General features: G+C 44.5%; 1 protein-coding gene across 1 annotated transcript in view; it reads left to right on the top strand.

Annotated features, from left to right (window-relative positions):
- Positions 1-21,193, top strand: part of grin3ba (glutamate receptor, ionotropic, N-methyl-D-aspartate 3Ba) — a gene marked incomplete at both ends in the record, with an annotated part of 72,139 nt that overhangs the window by 28,599 nt on the left and 22,347 nt on the right. The window contains 4 exons of the mRNA XM_080042974.1: positions 11,134-11,825; positions 17,331-17,827; positions 19,234-19,505; positions 20,200-20,436. Of these exons, the coding sequence (XP_079899100.1) occupies positions 11,134-11,825; positions 17,331-17,827; positions 19,234-19,505; positions 20,200-20,436 (1,698 nt within the window). The remainder of the gene's footprint in view (positions 1-11,133; positions 11,826-17,330; positions 17,828-19,233; positions 19,506-20,199; positions 20,437-21,193) is intronic.

The raw sequence follows: 21,193 nt of genomic DNA, 5'->3' as shown, positions 1-21,193 counted from the left end.
GAAATCTCAAAGCTATTCCCCCCTGAGGATGGGTGGTGGGGCGGGGTGGGGACGACGACGGTGGATTAGGTTGGTACGGCAACAGCAACACCGCAAGGACATTATACTGATGGATTCCATTTCCTGCGAAAAGCTATACATTCATCTGATAAGCAAAAGAAAAAACGTCTGGTAAGAAAAAGGTATGCAAATCACTCCTTTTTATAATAATACTAATCTGAAAAAAGGAATTGTTTTCATTATAAGAGACATCTTTTTTTTCAAATGGTCGACACTAGACTTATGATTGAAATTCGTCATTTCTACATATTCTCACGCTCATGCTCAGTCCTGCTGCCGCTAGTTGCTTTCTTTTTGCAGCTGCAGCATTGCATATTTCATAACGTAGCAGCCAGAAGCGGGGATGAGGCCCAACAACATGCTTATAAATGTGTCCCAAATCAATTCACCCCAAATGACCCCCCCCTCCCCCCCCCCAATCGACTGGGACTCTCGGTTCACATTAGAGAGTCACTTATGGCGTGAACAGGGTGCAGTTTGTCAAACATATATTACCCCGGATTCAGAATAATAGTCATTTTCTTCACTTCCTAACTGTCTCCGTCACTCTTGCTCTCCCCAAATTTTTTCCCTCTACTCTAATTAGCCCGCCTTTCCGCTCGGCTCTAGCACTTTAAATCGTTCCCTTCTCTTCTATGTGCATATTCATCACCTCCGTTTCTCTCCCTCTGCTCCCTCCATCTCTCCATCTCTCCGTCATTTCTCTCTTATAGAGATGGATGAACGGGGATATCAGGGAGACTGGGTGGAGAGCTCAGCTGATAGGCGGAATCAAGGCAGGTCATTTACTCACCCGCCAGCACATCCATCCTAGAAACGTACACTCACACACTCTCTCAGCATACACACTCTCTCGCACAAACTCACCGCACCCTAAATGACTTCCATCTCTCTCTAGGTGTGTTATTTCACTCCTGGGAGGCCCTGGTATGAGTTTCAGTATTCAACACGTCGGCACAGCAAAAATGGATATTTTCCATTAAGAAGTTGTTCAGTCGCACATTTGTGCATAGACGCTCACTAAAACAAACACACACACACACACACACACACACACACACACACACACACACACACACACACACACACACACACACACACACACACACACACACAAGCACAGAAATATGCCCACAGACGCCAAGATACATATTCAGACACTCACCCTGGTGCCCTAAGCTCTAGACATCTCATTACTGGCATGGCGTGTTTTCACCGCTGGGGTGTTGTGAACAAATGTGTGCCCCCTGAAGTTTGCCGCTATGCTCCCTGTGGGCTGACTGCTAATGACATCACGGCACTCTGCGTCTGTACTTAGGGAACTGTTGGTAACATTCCCCCCCCCCCCCCCTAAATAATGTTGCCGTCTTACTGGTCCAGCTGCCGGCTGGTCGAATTACAACACAGCAAGAAACCATTTTCTAACCCTGACATCCACTGTGCTGGGACCCGCAAACACCCCCCAAAACAGCTTATTTTACCCCCAACATGATGGCATGATTACCGCAAACGCTTGACGCCACCTCCAGCAGGTTGGCAAGCCATGCAGCAACATCATAGGATGATAAACCTAAAAGGCCTGTGTGAAAGGAGAGAGAGAGAGAGACTTATGATCCAGAAAATCATGGTGATGGAAAACCAGCAGAAGGTGATCAAGAAAGGAAACAAGGCACATGTTGCCTTCTCCATCGTGCAGTATTCCTTATCGACAGATGAGCGCCGTAATCAGAATACGGTATAGCATATGAATGCGCTACTAGCGTAGAGCTATGGATGGATGAGTCAGGGGGTGAGAAAATGCGATTACAGTGGCAATCATAACTCAGATTAGCCTTTCCGCTGTACCTCTCTTCCCCACCGCTCCACACAGGGATCAATCACCATCACATTCAGTACACCGCCTCATATCGCACACGGGGCCCCGCGCCAAAAAAAAAGGACAAATATTATTCTTTCCGACAAAGACAGAGAACAACATTGTCTATAGAGAGCAAGGACAACAATCGCTCTCTTTAATAAATAACTGCAACTATTATGATCATAAATAGTGAAGGGGGCCAGAGGCTGTTTGTAAGGGGGAGGGATAAGACACGGAATCCATTCAGCATATTTCTGCTGCGGGCTTGTATCTCAACGGAAGGGATCAAAGGAGCTCCTGACAAAAGAGGAGCCGATGCAGCGTGCTGAGATGACAGCCTTCACCAATGCTAGCAGTGCACTCAGCACTAACATTGGCTGACTACAGGGACCTGAGTAACCAGTCCACAACAGCAAAATTCAGTTCCCCCGCTGTTGCCTTTATCTGATTATTATTGATGACACCAGGACATCCGCAGGCCCCGCGGAGGTTGATTAAATCACAACTGGACTGATTATAAAAGTGAACACTCTGCACTGGATTACTTTTTACGTTTACTAAACACTACGGATTAGCAGGGAAGCATTTGCATACTTTGATATGTGTATGCGTTTTATTTCTTCCCTCTGGATGCCACTCGATTGAGCTGTGTGACTACAAATCACATAGCAAACGTTTTTGTTTTCTTCATGAGTAATGCACAAAGCCCAAAGCATTTGGCTGGTTTGAGTATGTGATACACTGTTTGGGTATGTGTGTTGTAACTGTGTGTGTGTGTGTGTGTGTGTGTGCCCAGTTCTTCAGTCGCTTGCAGTGCTTCAGGGGGGAAAAATTGCTGGAGTGCCATGTGTCTTGATCATTCAAATTAATTTGGAGCTGTGCAGAGAACAATATTCTATTTAATGGTTTGTAAATCACAGGCAATCATACTTATACACACACTCACTCTCTCACTCTCTCTTTTACACACACACACACACACACACACACACACGCTTGAAGACACTCACGGACGTACTAATACTTTTTACACACATATGCATAGTTTTAATCGCACAACCGCGTCCATGTCGATGCACGAAATGAGCAAAATCACATTTCCTCTCAAGCTTTTTTTCTCCCGTTCAGAATGGTCCCAATAAACTCACATCCTGGAGGAAAAGAGACATGGGCCCGTCAAGACTTTAATGGCTCTCCCCACAATCGCTCGGGACAACAATGGTGTTTTTACGATGTTACCGTATATAACACCCCATCTCCCTCCCGACCCGCAAGGCCACCAAGGAAACTAACAAGGTGCTTAAGTTTAATGGACTCAACATATTCATATCATATGCCTTCCAGCAGTCACAAAGCTGTTACGTTAGGCTACGAGACGCCTAAATGACGAGCAACCATTTCCCTATAATCAAACCTAATTCCAAATGTGCACTCTCCACTTTCCGACTGCCGTTCTTGGTCATGCTCCCCCATGGGCCACATTCTCCAGCATACTGTTCCCCTCCATCCCTGTATGGTAGATGGAGGGTGGAATTATGTGGGGTTGAGGAATTTGCACATGTTATTAAGTGGTTAAAATACGAGATACATATGGCTTCATCTCCATCAACTGTGAAACAAGATTCAACTCCTGTTTTCAATCTGTTGCTAGTGGTGGCACTTAATAGTGTGTATCTTACTGCTTATCACTCCGTTTCTCTGAGCCAACAGGCTGTTATGCTTAGATAACCACAGTCATTTGCTGTGTGTTAAGTGGCTGATTGCTTCACAGTTGTGTGCATACGTGCATGTGTGGGTATGTGTGGCATACGTCAATGCATGTGTAAGTACGTACGTGGAAGTAATTTCTGCTCTCCCTGCCTGCTGTGTCTTTATTGTAGTTTTTGGTGTGTGTGCCGTTTGCGCGTGCGTCTTTGCTGCATCTGTGCTGTCCCCTCCAAGCTTACTCAGCCAGCAGCATGGCTGAGTAAGATTAAAGTCACCCGTATTACACTTAGCGCCGGGAGACGCGGGGAAATTATGAGAAAATTAAACAATGCTATTTGCATACAATTACATAACAACAAGGCAAACAGCTTGGTTACCCCGCCGTCTGTCTGGTGAACTAAAGAGCGGCGCTTCATTAACTATGCAAACATCTCCGGCTGGCCTTATTCAATCACTGCTGCTTTTTTCGGACTGTTCGGAAGTTTGAAAGAATTAGACATATTCAACAGTTCCTATCCATTGTGTATTAGCTAAATGCAAGCATATGGTGCTATTTGCTCTTGTTTTGCTCTTTTGACAGGAATCCAGTTCTGCACTGCAGGCTGAATCAAATTGGCCAGGTTGGATAGAGATTATTTTTACACCTGTACGTGAGCCTACACATGTGCTGTGACATTTCAGTCTGACATTCAGGTTAGGATACGCTCAGTTTTCATCTCAGGGTTTTCTGAAGTCTAAGACCGACACCCCGCTGAGAAAATCTTTCTCCGTCTTTGTCAAGCACACTACCATTTCTGTCTTGCCTGCTCCTTCCCGGCTAACACACACACACACACACACACACACACACACACACACACACACACACACACACACACACACACACACACACACACACACACACACACACACACACACACACACACACACACACACACACACACACACACACACACACACACACACACACACACACACACACACACACACACACACACACACACACACACACACACACACACACACACCCTCCCTCCCTTTTCCCTGCTTTCACAAATACGGATATTAAACCACTTATCAATTTCTCTTCCGCCTTTCATCTCAAACATATCTTCACATCCGCGGCAATGATGTCGCCCGGTCTGTCTCTCTCTCTCGCTCTCCCCATCTCTGTATCCATGGTGCTCTACGTACAGCCAGCTCACCTGGTGACTGTGAAATATGAATGTGTTCAGTGAAGTGTGGTTGTTGTTTGTTTTGTTTTGGAGTGCTGCCCCGACCATGAGCTTTGTTTTACGGACACAATAGAAAGCTATAAGCATCCATTCAAGAGGCTAGGGCACGAGGACAGCACTGATGGATGAAACGGGCGAGGACAACTCAAAAGCAGGGGCCCCCTCTCTCTCTCTCTCTCGTCTTTTTAATGATTCATGAGCGCAATTTTAAGCCCAACCGGGGCTAAAGTGGGCTTTGGCAATGAGTCAAGCTGCACCGAGTTAAAGAGATCCCCCTAGCCTGCGGGGCTGTGGATGAGGAGGGACGAAGAGGAGATACCCGGTTTTTCAGAACTTCGACTTACATCTTAGGCCTCCTTTAGCCTCTCTCAACCACCAAAAAACCTCCAAAAACACTCTCACACACACACAGACACACACACACACACTCTCACAGAAACACAAGTTCACACACACACACGCACAGAAACACAAGTTCTCACACACACACACTCCCGAGTCCCACCTCCATGCACTTTGCCCCGACTTGCTTTTAATAAGCTCTGAAACTGCAGGTGCTGCTCTTTCTTCTTTGCTCCTTTCTTTGTACAGGGAAATCTCTTTTTTTTCCTCTCCTCTTTTTTGGCATTGTGCATTCGATTGCACACCTTCCAAGTGTTGATGCTTTTTGATTTTTTTGACGGAGGCCTAAATAAAGAATGAGCTTAGTAATAACAGGGAGCAGCTCCCTCCTGTTCTGATTCAACGCACTCCTGTCGGTTTGCTTACTCCACGCTGCCCAACCATCCCTCTGGGTTTATGCAAGCGTATTCGCAAGCGCCGTGTGTTTGTACTTTATCTGTGTGTTCTTGCACTGGTGCCTGTTTGGCTGTGCCTTTTACACGTGTGTGTGTGTGTGTGTGTGTGTGTGTGTGTTTTTTTGTATCTGTGTGTGTGTGTCTGTGTTGTTTTGGTGGTGGTGTGGGTGGCGGCTTCGGTGCATGCTTTCGTGCACATACGGAGAATTTGAAAACCTGAAAATCTTCAGGCCAGTGGATCAAACAGCACCGGCCAGGTTTAGCAGAGAGACAGAGGTTCAGTTCAAGGCACCTCATTTGCAGATGTGTGAAAAGAGGTATGGATTTTTTATATTTTATACCGGGATAATGCTGACAGTTCTTCTATAGCTGTGCTTATCTTGCATCCGTGTGACCTTGTGTTTACGGATTTAGCTTTTACCTGAAAATAGAGAATAGAAGAAAGATAAGATAGAATACCCAAAACACATGAATACACACACACGCACGCACACACACACACACACACACACACACACACACACAAAGATACACAATGGAGATCTAAACAGCTTTTTTAGAAAAAACATGCATTGCATTCCTTACCAGGCCTATTATAGACCTTTGTATTTTTCGAAAAACACAGACCTGGGCCTGGATTGACCTGAGCAGTAGAGCTGGGTTCAGGATTGATCCTGTCAGCCATGGAGGTGCTGTCTGTTTGTGTCTGTGTCTGTGTGTGTGCTTCTGCGTTTCAGAAGATACTGCCAATAGTCGGCCAACATTACCAGATGGTATACAGCCACCTTTTACATCTTGTCTAGACTGCGACATCATAAAGAAAAAATACTGCCTACATTCCTCTCAATATGAAAACTAAACTGTGGTTATCTAAGCACACATTGTCAGAAACCAAACACAACTTCACGCAGACAGCCCGAGTTGACTTGAGGATCTGTTTTTAGCATTCATTCAAGTATGCAAACATATACGCATACATTAACATTACACACACACAATCATACATACATTTGTTGTGGCACAGGGATAAACTCTGATGCCGCCAGCTTGTTTTTTTTAGACACGCTGGATTAAGCTGGAGTGATGACAGGCAGGGATTTCATTGTTCTCTCGATAGACTGAAATGTTTCAAGATGCTACATGTAGGGTGTTGTCCTTGTTTGATAAAAAGAGACTGTTTTGGGGAATGAATGGCAAACGCTTCATTATCAGTGGCCCAAAACGAACCTTTTCATTTTAAAACACACTCACAAATATCTGTGTGGAAGGAAAGGAAGGGAGAATATGACTTGGGGAAAAAAAAACATCATAGGCAGCTACACTGTAGCTCAAAGAGTGGCCCACTTTGCAGCATTTAGTCAAAGACATCCTATTTGTCATTGCCTATTGGTTATTTGTGATTGGTCATCAATTAAGCAATCCAAAGATAGTCAGTTTAAGGGGTGCAACCAAACCAAGAATGATCCTGCAAGGCATGTTGCTGAAGGTATACTGTTGAGAAAATGAAATAAGAGCGGGATGGTGCCTTAAAACGGTACAGAGGTTTCTAACACTGAGAAAGAATTTTACCACTTTAGAGAGTTAACAGAGCAGCAATCATTATATTTTTAATTGCAACTTACTGTGTGGTTAACACCTGAATGACCTTGTTCAAGCGTTACAAAGTAATCTACCAAAGAAATGAATGCTTTAAGAAGGACAACCTTGGCACCCTCCCTGCATTACTGAAGTGGCCTCATTCAAATGAATGACGTGGCTTCATTTGTTCATTCCGTGCTGTTGTCCCCCCTGAACCTGCGTAGCACATTTTCAACAGTTTTGAAAAGTCAACATCCCACGCTGTTATACAAGGTTTGAAACGTATCTAATACAGCTATGAACCTAATACCAAGCCTAACACACAGCCGCCCAATCTCTAAATTGAAACTAAACACAAGCTGTAGGTTTATGTTCACTTAGTGTGAAGGAATTTCCATTCATTAAAAGGTGCTACAAGGAACTTGCAAATATTTCTGAAACAGCAAACGAGACCATCAGAGCAAAGAATACTATATTTGTATATCGTTTTTCTTAATGCCTTCGTCATTGGTACGCTCACCTAGGATCTACAGCTGGCGTAGTAAAAACACTCCTGCTTTTGTCCAAAGGGGGTGCAAGAATGAACACAATCTAAAAAGTTCCCTCGGAGCAACTTTAAGCTAGATGGCTTATGTGTCTATCTCTCTCTCTGACAGTTAGTTCAACTCTGTCACCTGTGAGGAGACACTGTGGGGTCAGCTGTAGATACAGACTCATCTCCCTGGACTCTGAGGGTTGTTATGGTTCACTGTGTCCAGCTCTGACCCAACACATTGGTATGCCTGGCGCCCCAATCCTGGTGCCTTCAGAGATAGCACAAGGTTAAGACACTGATCTCAGGGAGTGAGTGGCAGGATTGGGTATAGCAACACACCTGCAGCTGCTGTCCTGTTCTCCTCGGCCCGAGCTCCTATAAATATTGCCGCATGAGTCATCCCGGTCTCACAAAGTCTCCTTCCACCTGAGCTGACCTCTGATCCCTGAAGAACTTCCACCACACTTGGACTTTAGTGATTTTTCTTACTTAATTCTGTTTTGTTAGTATTAAAGTACACTACTGCAAACAAAAACCCCTTTGAGGAACCACGGTGCATCGCATTTGTACTTAAAAAGCACAGTAGAGTAAAAAATGCTCTTTCGTGAGCTATGGCTCCGATATATCATTGGAATTAATTGTGCCAAAACAATCAAATGCAAGGCAATAGGAGACTGCAGTCGTAACAGGCAATAACCCCAGTGATGTGCTGAAGTTAAATCGGGTCCACTTTGGTGCCCGTCACGTTTGACTGGCCACAGAATGTTTGAATAAGTCCTCCCTCCTCGCAGTCAAAACAGCAGAGAGTGCTTTCCCCATCTTAAGGGCTGCAACTCGTGTCTTCACAAAAAGGCTCATATTACCCTCACATCACAGCTCCCCCCCCCCCCCCCCCCACCATTCGCCTCCTCCCCCTCACACTAATTTGTTTTCTCTCCTAACAGCAGCCACTACCAATACAACTCCTACAAAGCTCCAGTTGGCACTTACTATTATCGTCACGTCCTCACTCTTGAAGTAATTCTACTGTTGTGCTCGTTTGGCGAATCGCTCTGGATAAGAGCGAGCGGCTAAACGCCTCGAATGTAAATGAAATTGTTAAAAGAATCTCCCCTTAAAGTCGAGCAAATTAGGAGTTAGCCGTGATTGTCAGTGAAAAGAGAAAAATAATGTAATAGCGCCGGTACAAAAGCAACTGACACAGCTGTGGGGGGGTGTAGCACAGATGATCATTATTGTAATTAATTTGACAACGATATATTTAGTAAGATGCCTTCTCTGGTTTTCTAACAAGCTGTACAGTATTCACTGAGGGCATAATTTACAGCTTTTTGTGTGTCCATGATGCACAGTTGTGTTTGAAGGATAGATGGCAAAGATGGATCTTACCCAGAGTAACTTGAGAATGAGAGAGAGAGCCGCTATAGATTTACATACTTATTCCTACAGCTGCCTTGAGGCTCTGGTTTGATCTTCTCTCATCACATTTTGGACTCTCTTTGACCAAATATGCATGATGTCTGGTATATTACTGGGGGGTAATATGCTGGATAACACCTACACCTGTAGCACACACACACACACACACACACACACACACACACACACGCACACACACACACTTTCTATCTCTAGTCCTGAAGTCTCGCCGACAGCCCCCTCCTAGAACCACCTCTGACTTCTTTCTGGCCACCCATAGAGTTCAAACGAAGGAGCCGGTCTTGACTTGTCCACACACACACACACACGCACAAACAAACACAGACACACACACACCCACACACACACTCCTAGCCTCTCCCAGTGGGATAAATACGAACTCTGCATTAATTCATCCATGTCTTTTCAGACTTCAGTCAATTTTTCTTATGGGACTCAAGGACTTTCAGCAGAGGGTTGGGTCTGTTTGCTTTGTACTCCCGGGGCGGGATATTTCCATTTGAATGAACGTGTTTGCAGTTGGGTTTAAATACCTCATCTTCAGGCACACATGTACGTTTTTCTTGAATACTGTATGCACCTGCATGGAGATTTGCAGTGTATGTACGGATTTAATTAAGCATTGTATATGTTCTGCATACATTAAAAACATTACCCAAAAATACATAACAATAGGATGCTAAAAATATGTCTGCAATTGTGCCCGAGGGTCTTTATGAGTATAACAACTAATGCATTCCTATCATCGCAGTTCAATGAGATGGTGCGAAATCTTAAGTCAAAGTTAAACTTGTGGCTTTTTTCTATATAAAAGAAGCGTCCCCCCTCGACCTTGCCTGGAGCGCTGAAAAAAGGATGAAAAATGGATAGAAGCCCCCAAGGGGAAGGAGTGCGGGAAGGTCCATCTGTGGGCTTCATTCAAGGACAACAGTGTTATCCATTTTGGAACCGTATGAAACAAGCCAGTGTTTTCAGCGGAGTTTGGGGGAAATGCGGGGAGTCTGGATGAACTGTGGACGCCACTGTTGCTTTGCCAAGCTCAACTGTGATGTTGTTCAGATTAGACGCGTATCATTGACTCCTTGTTTGCACCGGCACGACTCTTTTCATTCAGGGGGCTAGAGATAATGAACAAATGTGACTGATTGTTTCTGATCAGTGTTGTGGTGAATTACCGCAGCGACAGGGATTGTTTTGCAGCACTCAGACTGTGTTTAATGTGATTGTATAGTATTCACCCCGAGGTGTTTGGGTTTCGGTTATGTCTATTAATCTCCTCGTTTTGATCTTGCCCTCTCTTTTCTCTCCTCCCTTTTCTAATCGCCTTTTGATTTCACTCCTCTATTAATTTGCTTTTAACTTTCTTTCTGCCTCTCTTTACAATCATTTTTCTGTTCCCTCAACACCTTTTTACTGGTTCAAAAAGTGTATTAGAGGATAAACCCCTTGAGATGCAGCATCTTGTTTTTAAAGGGGGTCCTCCTCGGACACACATTGAGGTATAATACAAAAGTGATACATAAATAGAGATAGAAAGGAACAGAGACAAACACCTTAAAGCAACACACAGCACGAAGAAAGTTTACAACCTTTGTTTACAACAAAAATGGGTCTTTTAAATTGATGCAATGTAAATTGATTTGCTTTAGTTAAGTTCTATTAACTTTGTCCCTGTGTGTTTCTTTTCCGACACTATGTGTTCTTTATGCTGCTGCCTGTATTGGCCAGGTCACCCTTAAAAATGAGATTTTCAATGGGTTTTCTTCTGGTTGAATAAAGGTTAAAGATTTGTTTTTTTATTAAAAAAAGTTTTTAAAAAATGTAAAGAAGTGAATGGATCAATCTATACAAAATAAAAAGTAAATAAAAATATCAAAGTGAATTGTATTACTAAAATCTTCCTTCTTCTCTTTCCTGTTACAGAACCCATTCCACCTGCACATGTCGGCCCGCGTGCCTCCCTCCACCCTGGGCGGGCTGCTGCTGGCTGTGCTGCAGGGGAAGGACGGGGACAGGGACCGAGGGAGCCGGGGAGGAGCAGCCGTGGTCTGCCCCGGCTGGGAGGAGGGCGGGGAGGGGTTGCTTTCTCACCTGCAGACCCACATCGGTTCTACCTGGCACCTGTGGGACATCATCAACCTCACCCACATCTCAGGGTCCGGGGCCGGGGAGAGAAGAGGGGACACCAGCGCCGAGAGGAACGAGGACCAGAAGGAAGAGGAGGCTTTGAAGATCCTCTCCGCCCGTTTCCTGCGCTCCCCTTCTCCCATCTCCTCCGTTCTCCTCCTGGGTTCTGATCCAGAGTGTCTCTCCTCTGTACTGAGGGCCGCTCAGCACCTCGCTCCGTCGCTACCGGCGCTGCAGTGGATCATGGGATATCCCTTGTCTCCAGACTCGCTCCACACTCTAGGAGGCCCCCTGGGACTGTTGGCCTACGGGGAGGTAGGCAGGAAGCCCATTAGCTTCTACATCCGGGACGCTTTGCAGTTGATCAGCCGAGCAGTGGGCACGGCGACCATGGTGAGGCCGGACTTGGCGCTGATTCAGAACACGGTGAACTGTTACGACAAACCAAGCCAACACGAGTTTCCTTCTTCAGGACAATATCTGGCCAGGTAATTGAACACATAGTAAACTGAACACTAATCAAAAAAGGGTCCGTTTACCCCAATACCAAAGAAACAGAGAACTTTTGTTTTTGTCTACATTGCCCCTTAACCTTTACATTTACCTTTAGCAGTATCTAGAGTTAACTAGTTAACTCACTCGCTGTGAAAGTTTTGATAGTCTGGTCACTTGCCATCATCCAATATGGACTTGTGAAAGAGAAACAGCCAACACTAGGTAAAACCCTCTTCTTTGACACCTATAGCCCGGGAGGTTGGTGCTCGATTACTCAGCAGGTGATAGCAAGATAGGCTAACAAACTTTCACTTTCCCTAACTAGCTTACACTTAGAGCTTACTTGAAATATCTGCCTCTGAAATGTCTTCTTCCATCCCACTACAATAGACGTGAATATTTAAAATGTACCTTCAAAAAAATTCATAGACATATCTTTCCAATAGCGTTGGTAAGTATCCCCTAGATGATCCACAGACCTTATTAACCTTTTTACTGTTGACTTCATTTGATAGAGTGTATTTTTTTTTAAATGTATTTCTTTTAACTTATAGCTTAAAATGAAGGCTAATATACACAGTGCACCATTGGTCAGAGAGTCAGGACCAAGGCCAGTTCCAGAGCAGAATACCTGTAGCTGGTACAGATTTGTTCAAGCAACCCAAAGCACGGTTGACGATGGATGAAATTCTACCTTCCCAAAAATAACATTCATTGCTTTAGGCAAGATAGGATTAGTAATGTTTTGGTCAGGGTCAGACCTTGAATAGTATTTGTGCACCCTGCCAAGAAACCATCCAGTTTTTTGTTATGATTCCTGGTCACGCACAAATGCTTTAAACCAAAAGTGTACACATTTAAATCAACCAAATAATATATGGAAGACACTGACAAAAAGCAATTGGATTCCTGTGGTCACACCACTTAATGGCTGTAAGCTTGTTAGCTTTCTGAGTGACACTTTGGCATTTTTTTCGTGAGTAGTTGTTGGCTCCACTCCTGGTACTACATGCTCCAGTTGTTGCCCTTGTCTGTCCTCTGCACCATGGGGGTGGCGCCTTCTGAATAGCTCAGTCATACCGGGAGAGGTGGTCTTTATGGCATACAGATTCACACACTGACACCAGAGAGTTTTGTCTGGCGTGCTCCACTGTTGCTGCTGCTTCAATCCCTGCAGCATTTAAAAAGGGGGAGGGGGGGCTCTTTGACAGCTATCACGGGGCTCTGTCAAGGTGCGGTGATAACAAACGCATCCACAAAGGAGAGGGATAAAAGAATATTGAAATACATATTAAATCATAAATGCGTTTTCCTAAAAAGCAGAAAAAATGAAATATTCACTTTTGTAAACAGCAAAAAGAAAAGAGAAACCAATTGAACACTCGCTCACGTACGTTGCAACCCAGCTAAAGCGAAATGTGTGTCTGATGCCTGGTGATGCATTGAAGCCCCATGCCATAAACTCATTCTCAAGTTTAATATCTCTGCTCTGCCAGTTGACGTGGATATTTTTCAATCGGAGCGGTAGATAAAACCGCACGTATCCAACTTCTGTGGTCATATGGTACTGGTGAAAGAAGGATATGTGGTTTGAGCTTGGGCTCATAGCAAATATTGAACACACACACACACACACACACACACACATTCACACACACACACACACACACACACACACACACACACACACACACACACACACACACACACACACACACACACACAGTGCCTGCCTGCCAGCCAAGAGTGATCATCAACGCCACCCACATAATCACAGGCTGTCTTCTCACAGTGCTCCCTCCTTCCACAGCTAAGTTGAGCGTTAGGATGCCAGAACAATTTGGCACAGAGGGCCAGGGGCTAAAACAAGTGGAGTGGGAGTTGGGTTACAAAGAGCTATTATGGGACGATTCATCATTAGAATTAAAACAACTTTATTATGTTAAATGTGATTAAATTGCTCCTTTTTTATGGATGGTAATGTCTGAATGGATGGATTTAAAATGTCGCGCAGACATCATGGTCCCAAAAGGATCAAGTGCACTCATTAGGTTATTCCCTGACTTTTGTTCTAGTGCCACCATGAAGTTGACATTTTGAGTTTGAAAATGAAATGCCTTGACAACTGTAGGGTGGAATGCCATGGAAAATGTGGTATTCATATATCAGGCTGGTTGAAATAGTATAACAGCATTGGTGATCCTTTAAATTTACCATTCTAGTGCGATCATCATGTCAAAATTGTGTTTGTCCAATTATTTAGTTAATACTAGGGATGCAGTGCAACTCATGCAGCATTAGTTTGTATAACACTTGTCAATTCTATCTAATGATTTGTCGATTCATCCCTAGGACAAGTGGACACGCAAAATAACTAGTAGTTACATCCCCAGTGAATACCAAAAACCTGTAAATCAATGACATTCCCATCAAACCTCAATTGCACTCTATAATCATAATAATAATAACAATATGTACATTTTCATGCCACCTGTCAAGGGCAGATGTCACAAAGTGCAACATAAAAGAGAACAACAGACAGTAAAAGCAAAAACACACAACACTGGGAAAACAGACATGACATTGAGATATAACAAGCTAAGGCAAAGCACGTCTTAAAAGATGGGTCTTTAGCTGTAAAAAAAAAGAAAATTCTACAGACTCCCAAGATCGTAAATCCAATAGGAGAGAGCTGCAAAATTTAGGAGCTACAGCCTCAAAAGCACAGCCAACCTATATGCTTAGGGGTAATTAGCCAATCACTTAAACTGACTCCAGCTTCATCTGGACACCAGACAAATTCACCGTCCTTCTGTGGAGGGGCCAATTAGGACATAGTTAAGAGTATCTGAATAGACTATTTAGAATAGAGTCCTCCACAATAAAGTGTCAGTGACCTTTCTTCTTGGCCTCTTAGAGAGACTGATAAAAGAGGGTTCTTCTATCGCACTATTCAAGCCGGTCCACTTAAGACTCCATAACCCTCCAGTGTGTGCTGCCTGATTCTTATCCCTCCCCCTGCAACAGCCAGACATGCCACTGCTCGGGAGAGCCATAACAAAGCTAGGGGAAGTGAGAGACTTCCACGCGGAAAAGGCAATTAACAGCTCAATGCCCAAGGGACAGAGCCAGGAAGGTAGGGAGGAAGAGGGGAAGTCTAGAGATACAAGCTAGAGAGGAAGGTATATGAGGGAGGACAAGAGCAAGATACTGCACAATATTACTGTTTCTAATTCAAAGCAGAGAAGCAATGAGGGTAAAGCCGGAGTATAAAGATATGAGAAACTAGACACTTTCATGTGGTTCTTCTTAATGTCTTGAATAATAAAAAAAAAATCCCTGGGTGCTTATTCCCCTAAAATACATTAGAGAAGAAGAAGAAAGTAGTCAAAGACAAAACAGATGGATGAAAGGCAAGGGAAGACAGAAATGGCTTCAGATAAAACAGAGAGATAAAGTCAAAGAAAAGTAAGAAAAACACTGATCTAAACACTGAAATTGATATAAAGAGGTTTGTTCTTATCAAGGTGAGATCTGCCAGTCGTTCGACACAGCTGCCACGATGATCCTATCTCTCCCCCCTGAAGAGATTAAAACCATTGAAACAAGCGAGACGTGTCTCGCATCCCATACATACAAAAGACAGAGGGAGTAAACTTTCTAAACCAAACTAAAGGAGATGAAGTGATAAGGGAGTGAGAGCCACGCCGGGCTAGGGACTCTCTCTTATAGAGTCATTATTTACCGGCCACTCGGCTGACAGTTGCTCCTTGAGTGGTGTAAACCGGGGCCAGGTGTTAGCGGGAGGAAGCCATCACTCTCTGCCACCACTGGCTGACTTGTCAAACGTCTTTGACATCCACAGTCATTCTCTAAAAATGCAGCGTCCGACTCTGGCCTGATGCGACACAACAACCCTGAAAAACCCATAACTAAAAAAGGTGCCGCCGTCTGAAAGTGTGGTCGTTTTTCAAACCCCTGCTGCTCTTATCTCTTTATTATCTCACACTCTTAACTCACTTTTGTCTTCTCCCTGGGCGATGGGCGTTGATCCAAAAATGTCACAAAGTGCCGAAAAGAGGGGGGAGAGGGCTTTTGAAAGTCTCTGCCCAGCTAAGAGATGTAAATTGAAGCGTATGGTTAATTTTTCCCGTGGCCAGAAGTAGCCACTACAGTATGGTATATGAGTCTGGAGTGGGTTGGCTTGATGAATCTGCTGTCTGTGGGATATGATGATTCAGGCCCCACTATTAGCATGAATGATTTCAGCTCAAGGCATGGCTAGCACTTGGGCTTTATGGTCACGGAGACAGAGGGAGCCGCTGATGAGAAAACATAAGTTAACGCGGAATGGGATGGGAATGACTTTCAAATCAGAGGCACTTTTAATCAGGCTCTCGAGAATTATGGCGCAAAGAATGGGTTTATAAATTGATATTGTGCCATTGGAGTAAATCACAATGTGAGGGAAGAAGGGCAATGAACAAAAAAGCACCAGCAGAATACACAACAACCTCACATAGATGCACATGTTGTATTGCTCTCCGTGGGGTGTAGACAGGCTTTAGTGCAGGCTGGAGTTTGGAGATGAGGTTAATGACCCTCATGATCTATTGAGGTTTTTTTCCGTTTTCCATCACATAGCCCAAATGTAATGGGAAAAGTTAAATATTCTGTATGCATCAGTTCAACACACAACTTAAAGACGACAGAGGGAGAAACAGAGGAGAGAAAGTAAAACAAAGAGCGAGAGGGTAAAGCTTCCTCTTCCGCCGAGAAAGCGCTATACAGCCAACCTTTTCCATTAGAAAACTTGCCATTTCTAGCCTTGACCCAGACATAATCAACAGTCCCTGCACGGTTCAACAACCATACCATACGCAGTGATCCCTGCATACTTTAACATTTAAAGAACCACCCCCTATGATTTTCAATGACCTCCCGACAATCCCTCCACTAATCACGACATGATCAAACAGTACTTGGATGGCTTCACATCGAGACAGCTCCTGACAATGTCACATGATAAAACGCTGAGACATGAGCTAACAATCCCGGCATGGTTCAAGAGGCCAGGGCAGATTTATGTGCAAAAGGGGATTGCTCCTCCTAATGTATTCCGCCGTAAAGACCAGTGCAGGGACACCAGGCGAGTGAGGCGAATAGTAATGACCGTCTGTATGGACTGGCGGATAGGAAGAGACCCTCACTGCACTGCATTAACTTTTAATTATGACTTTATGGGAGATGCAATTATCCATCGGAGACTTGCAAAATCTCCACAACCGGACCATGCCGGTTTGCACCAATCGTTTGTAACCTTTTCCTTGCTTTTTCATGTTTTTTTTCTATTTCTTTTTTTCATCCGGCTGTAACTGCTGTGTATAATTGCGGGTTTCATTTCTGAACAGCAGTAACAAAGCAAGGATCTTGCACTTTTTCTCAATGTCATTGTCTCTTGGTTATTGTCTGTTTTTGTCTCTCTCTGTCCCTTTGAGGTTTCTCTCCAACACTTCCTTCACCGGGGCCACCGGCCTGATCCAGGTGGACGCCGGTCTCTCGCGGGTCTCCGCCTCCCAGCTCTTCCACGTATGGAGCCTGAAGAGGGGCGCTCTTGGACAGCCGGCCTGGGTGACTGTAGGCCAATGGACCCGAGGCAGGCTGGAGTTAGAAGGGGGCATCCTGGGACTGGTTGGAGGGTTCAGGAGTGGCCAGGGTCAAGGTCTTGGTGCCGGGGTGAGGGGAGGGGACGGCCAGGGGGACAGTCACATCGGAGGACACTGGAGGCCGGGACTTCCGGTTGAGGGACGCCGACTGAGGGTGGTGACACTGGTGGAACACCCCTTTGTCTTCACACGGGAGGTGGACGAGGATGGATTGTGTCCCGCCGGTCAGCTCTGTCTAGACCCCAGGACCAACAAGTCCGACATAATCCAGGGCCTCTTCAACCAGTTGCACAACCCAAACTCTACAGCGACAGAAACGGACGCAAATGGTGAGTTTGGTTTGGCATATGTCCTTTGAGTAGAGCAGTTTACAGCAAAGTTCTGAAATGACATAGAACTTGTGGGGAGGAGATGCATGAGTTTGAGTCATAAATTATGAAAACTCTTCGATCTCTGGGCTTAGATCTCATTGCTATGTCAATGTCCACATCTCTCCTGCTTCTCCTCAAGATTGAAGTGGATTTTAAAAGGAAAATCAATAAGGGATCATGGTTGGTCAGGCCAGTTCAAAAATGTATTCGGGGCAATGTCAAAGGCTCGGCTGCAACATCTGTTTCTTGAATGAAGAGGAATGCAGGTGCTAAATCAATACGGGTTCAAGACTTCAATGTGAAAGAAAAACCAGGTACTACATCTCTGACTGAGGAGATTATTGGCCAACTATATCCAAACCCTTATGCATGGTTAATATAAGGCAAGGGAACTTTCTTTTACTTTAATCATCAGCAAGTGAGAAATGGAAGACAGCTAATATAAATTGAAGACGATGTAGGAATTAAGGGAAAGTAAATGTGGTAACCAGTGTTTCAAGAGCTATAGGCCTAATTGTAAGTGGCATCTCCTCTATTATTATAGAGTAATTATAAAATATCTGATCACATTATTCCATAATGTGCTTAGGCGGAAGTAGTGCAGAGATTTGTGCCAAGTTTCAAGAGCAATTGGCATAGTGCTGAATTTCCTGAGTGACTGAGTTTGCAAAAAAAAGTTATAAATGGCAATAAGGGCAAAAGAACGTAAAAATATTAGCATGTCGATGATGCCAACTCCTTTTTTCCCCCTATATGTAGTTCAGGATTGTTGAATTTTTCCAGCCAAAACCTTAATGTGACTAAATGTATTCCAGGCCTGGGCACAGGGACCATTAAAAAAACTTAAGCTTAACCGTCCTGCGATGATCCATTACATTTACATGATCTATGGTCAACAGTTATGGACAAAATCCAAGAGTTGTAACGTCTGCTGCATTTGCAACACATGCACATGAATTTACGAATACTGACTCCTGGAACAATTTACAGCAACAAATAAAATAAATAACTTCATATCCTTAACAAATTTTAGACATATTAACTTAAATTTTGACGAACTCTACCTGTAATTGTTTTAATTAGGCTATACTGTATAGGACTTTCAGCCAGCTCATTTTAATTGCAGCCATTCTACATCGCTGTCTAAATGTTTCAATTGTGTTGTCTCTTTATCAGCTTGTTGTGTAGTTGATGTATTTGCATTGTATATTGTGTTGTTGTTTTTGCTTTGCATTTGTTTGACTCAACACATCATCGCAAATGAGGATCACCCCTCAAATGATCTCTCGAGTATAAATAAAGGTTAAATGAAATGAAAATGAAATGAGTGGATACATTTCAGATTGCTATCTCTCTCCCTTCAGACATACCGGATGACCTGAGGAAGTGCTGCTACGGGTACTGCATCGACTTGCTGGAGAAACTGGCGGAGGACATGGGTTTCACCTTTGACCTTTATATCGTGGGAGACGGCAAGTACGGAGCGTCGAGCGGGAGCGGGCGCTGGACGGGTTTAGTCGGGGACCTGCTGAGCGGAACCGCGGACATGGCCGTCACCTCGTTCTCCATCAACTCTGCCCGGAGCAGAGTCATCGACTTCACCTCGCCCTTCTACTCCACCAGCCTGGGCATTCTGGTACGATAGCTTGAAGTCATCATTAAGCTTTCAGACTGTATTTTAATGATCGTAATAGAAGACACGGGGGGCATGTCCTTAAAAAAAATACACTGCATTGTGAGTCAGTGGTAGAATCGTAATCGTCAGTGTTACTTTGATTTGTCAATCTGTCTCTTTTGCCCTTATGCCCCGCTCAACCGTTCTTCTGGCGAGGCACAGGAGAGGATTAGTTGTGAATAATTAGTTTGCTTAGCCTTCGGTGGACATACGAAATGAAGTTTTAGTGTGTGTGTGCGTGTGTGTGTGTGTGTGTGTGTGTGAATCTGAGATGCATTTTGAGAAGCGATCTTTGCAGAGTCCTCGAACACGCTGTGGTTATTCTTTGATTTGTTGAATCCCCCTCTGTGGCTGACAGACTGCAGTAGATAATATAATCTGACTATACAGTTCCATTTGGAAATGAAAAAACTCCCATTATTTCAAAAAGTTTATTCCTTGCACTTACAAAATGAGAAGCACAAAAAAAAAATAACGTATGCGTTTGGAAAAACAAAAAAAAACAAATTATGCCCTTAAGATCTTACAAACTGGAAGTTGAACAGTAATAATCACAAGTTTGCACAAAATACAACACATGTCACTCTGGCAGAGACGTAGTATCTACTGCATCAAGCCAGTCTCTTGCACACATTATTTGTTTTTTATCCACCAGGTCCGTAGCGTAGACACCGCAGCCCCCATAGGAGCCTTCATGTGGCCCCTGCACTGGTCCATGTGGGTGGGTATCTTCGTCACGCTGCACCTCACCGCTCTCTTCCTAACCTTGTACGAGTGGAACAGCCCCTTTGGCATGACGCCCCACGGCAGGAACCGGCTACGTGTGTTCTCCTACTCCTCCGCCCTCAATCTCTGCTACGCGATACTGTTTGGACGCACTGTCGCCACCAAGGTAAAGTAGCTCTCTCCTCCGCCTGTGTGATGAATAGGCATGATGCAGAGTGATGCGGCAGGGAATAGAAATTGCAGGGGAAGAGAGGATTGGGACGTGAGTTATGGGGGAAAGAGTACACAAACAGTGAGTGCAAGTCGGAAGGAGGAAGTTAAGAGAGGCTTGGTGGAGAGAGAGAGAGAGATGAGATGACTGGCGAAGGAGGGGAGAAGATGGATAGGCGAGAGGTTAAAAGGGTAGGCAGTGATGAAGTAGAGAGGTACAGGGAGGATAATGCACATACAGGGAGGGAGAGGGGAAAGGGTAAGTGGGCTGACAGAGATTGAAGGAGTTATGGCAAGGATGATGGGGATGGATGAAGGTGGGAAAAAAAGAAGGAGAAAATAGAGGTCGACTCCCAGAAGCAGTGAGACCGGCCCGAGGTTGAAAACAAGAGGGTAAAGGGGGGAAGAGGGCCAATAGTGGGTGTGAAGTGAGAGTGCAGATCAGGCAATTGACTTCAAAAAGAAGGTCATATGGAAGTTGACAAAAAAAATGGTGAGATAGGGTTGAAAGGGTAAGTGGGCAAGCAGAGACAGTCAGGGGGATGACGTGTGAAGGTGGGCAGACAGGATGATGTAAAGGGTGGAGGGCAAATGGGTGGGAAAAAGTTGGAGAGTAGGCAACAAAGGTGTATGACACAAGTGCTATGCGAGACAAGTGATCGCCATAAACAAATGGGAGTCAAATCCCCAGACTAAGGTGAATCTGTCTATTA

Source organism: Ammodytes marinus (assembly GCF_949987685.1).
Source record: "Ammodytes marinus genome assembly, chromosome: 15".
NCBI classification, from domain to species: Eukaryota; Metazoa; Chordata; class Actinopteri; order Uranoscopiformes; family Ammodytidae; genus Ammodytes; species Ammodytes marinus.
The sequence above is the reverse complement of the archived record's forward strand: the minus strand, read 5'-3'. Positions and strand labels throughout refer to the sequence as shown.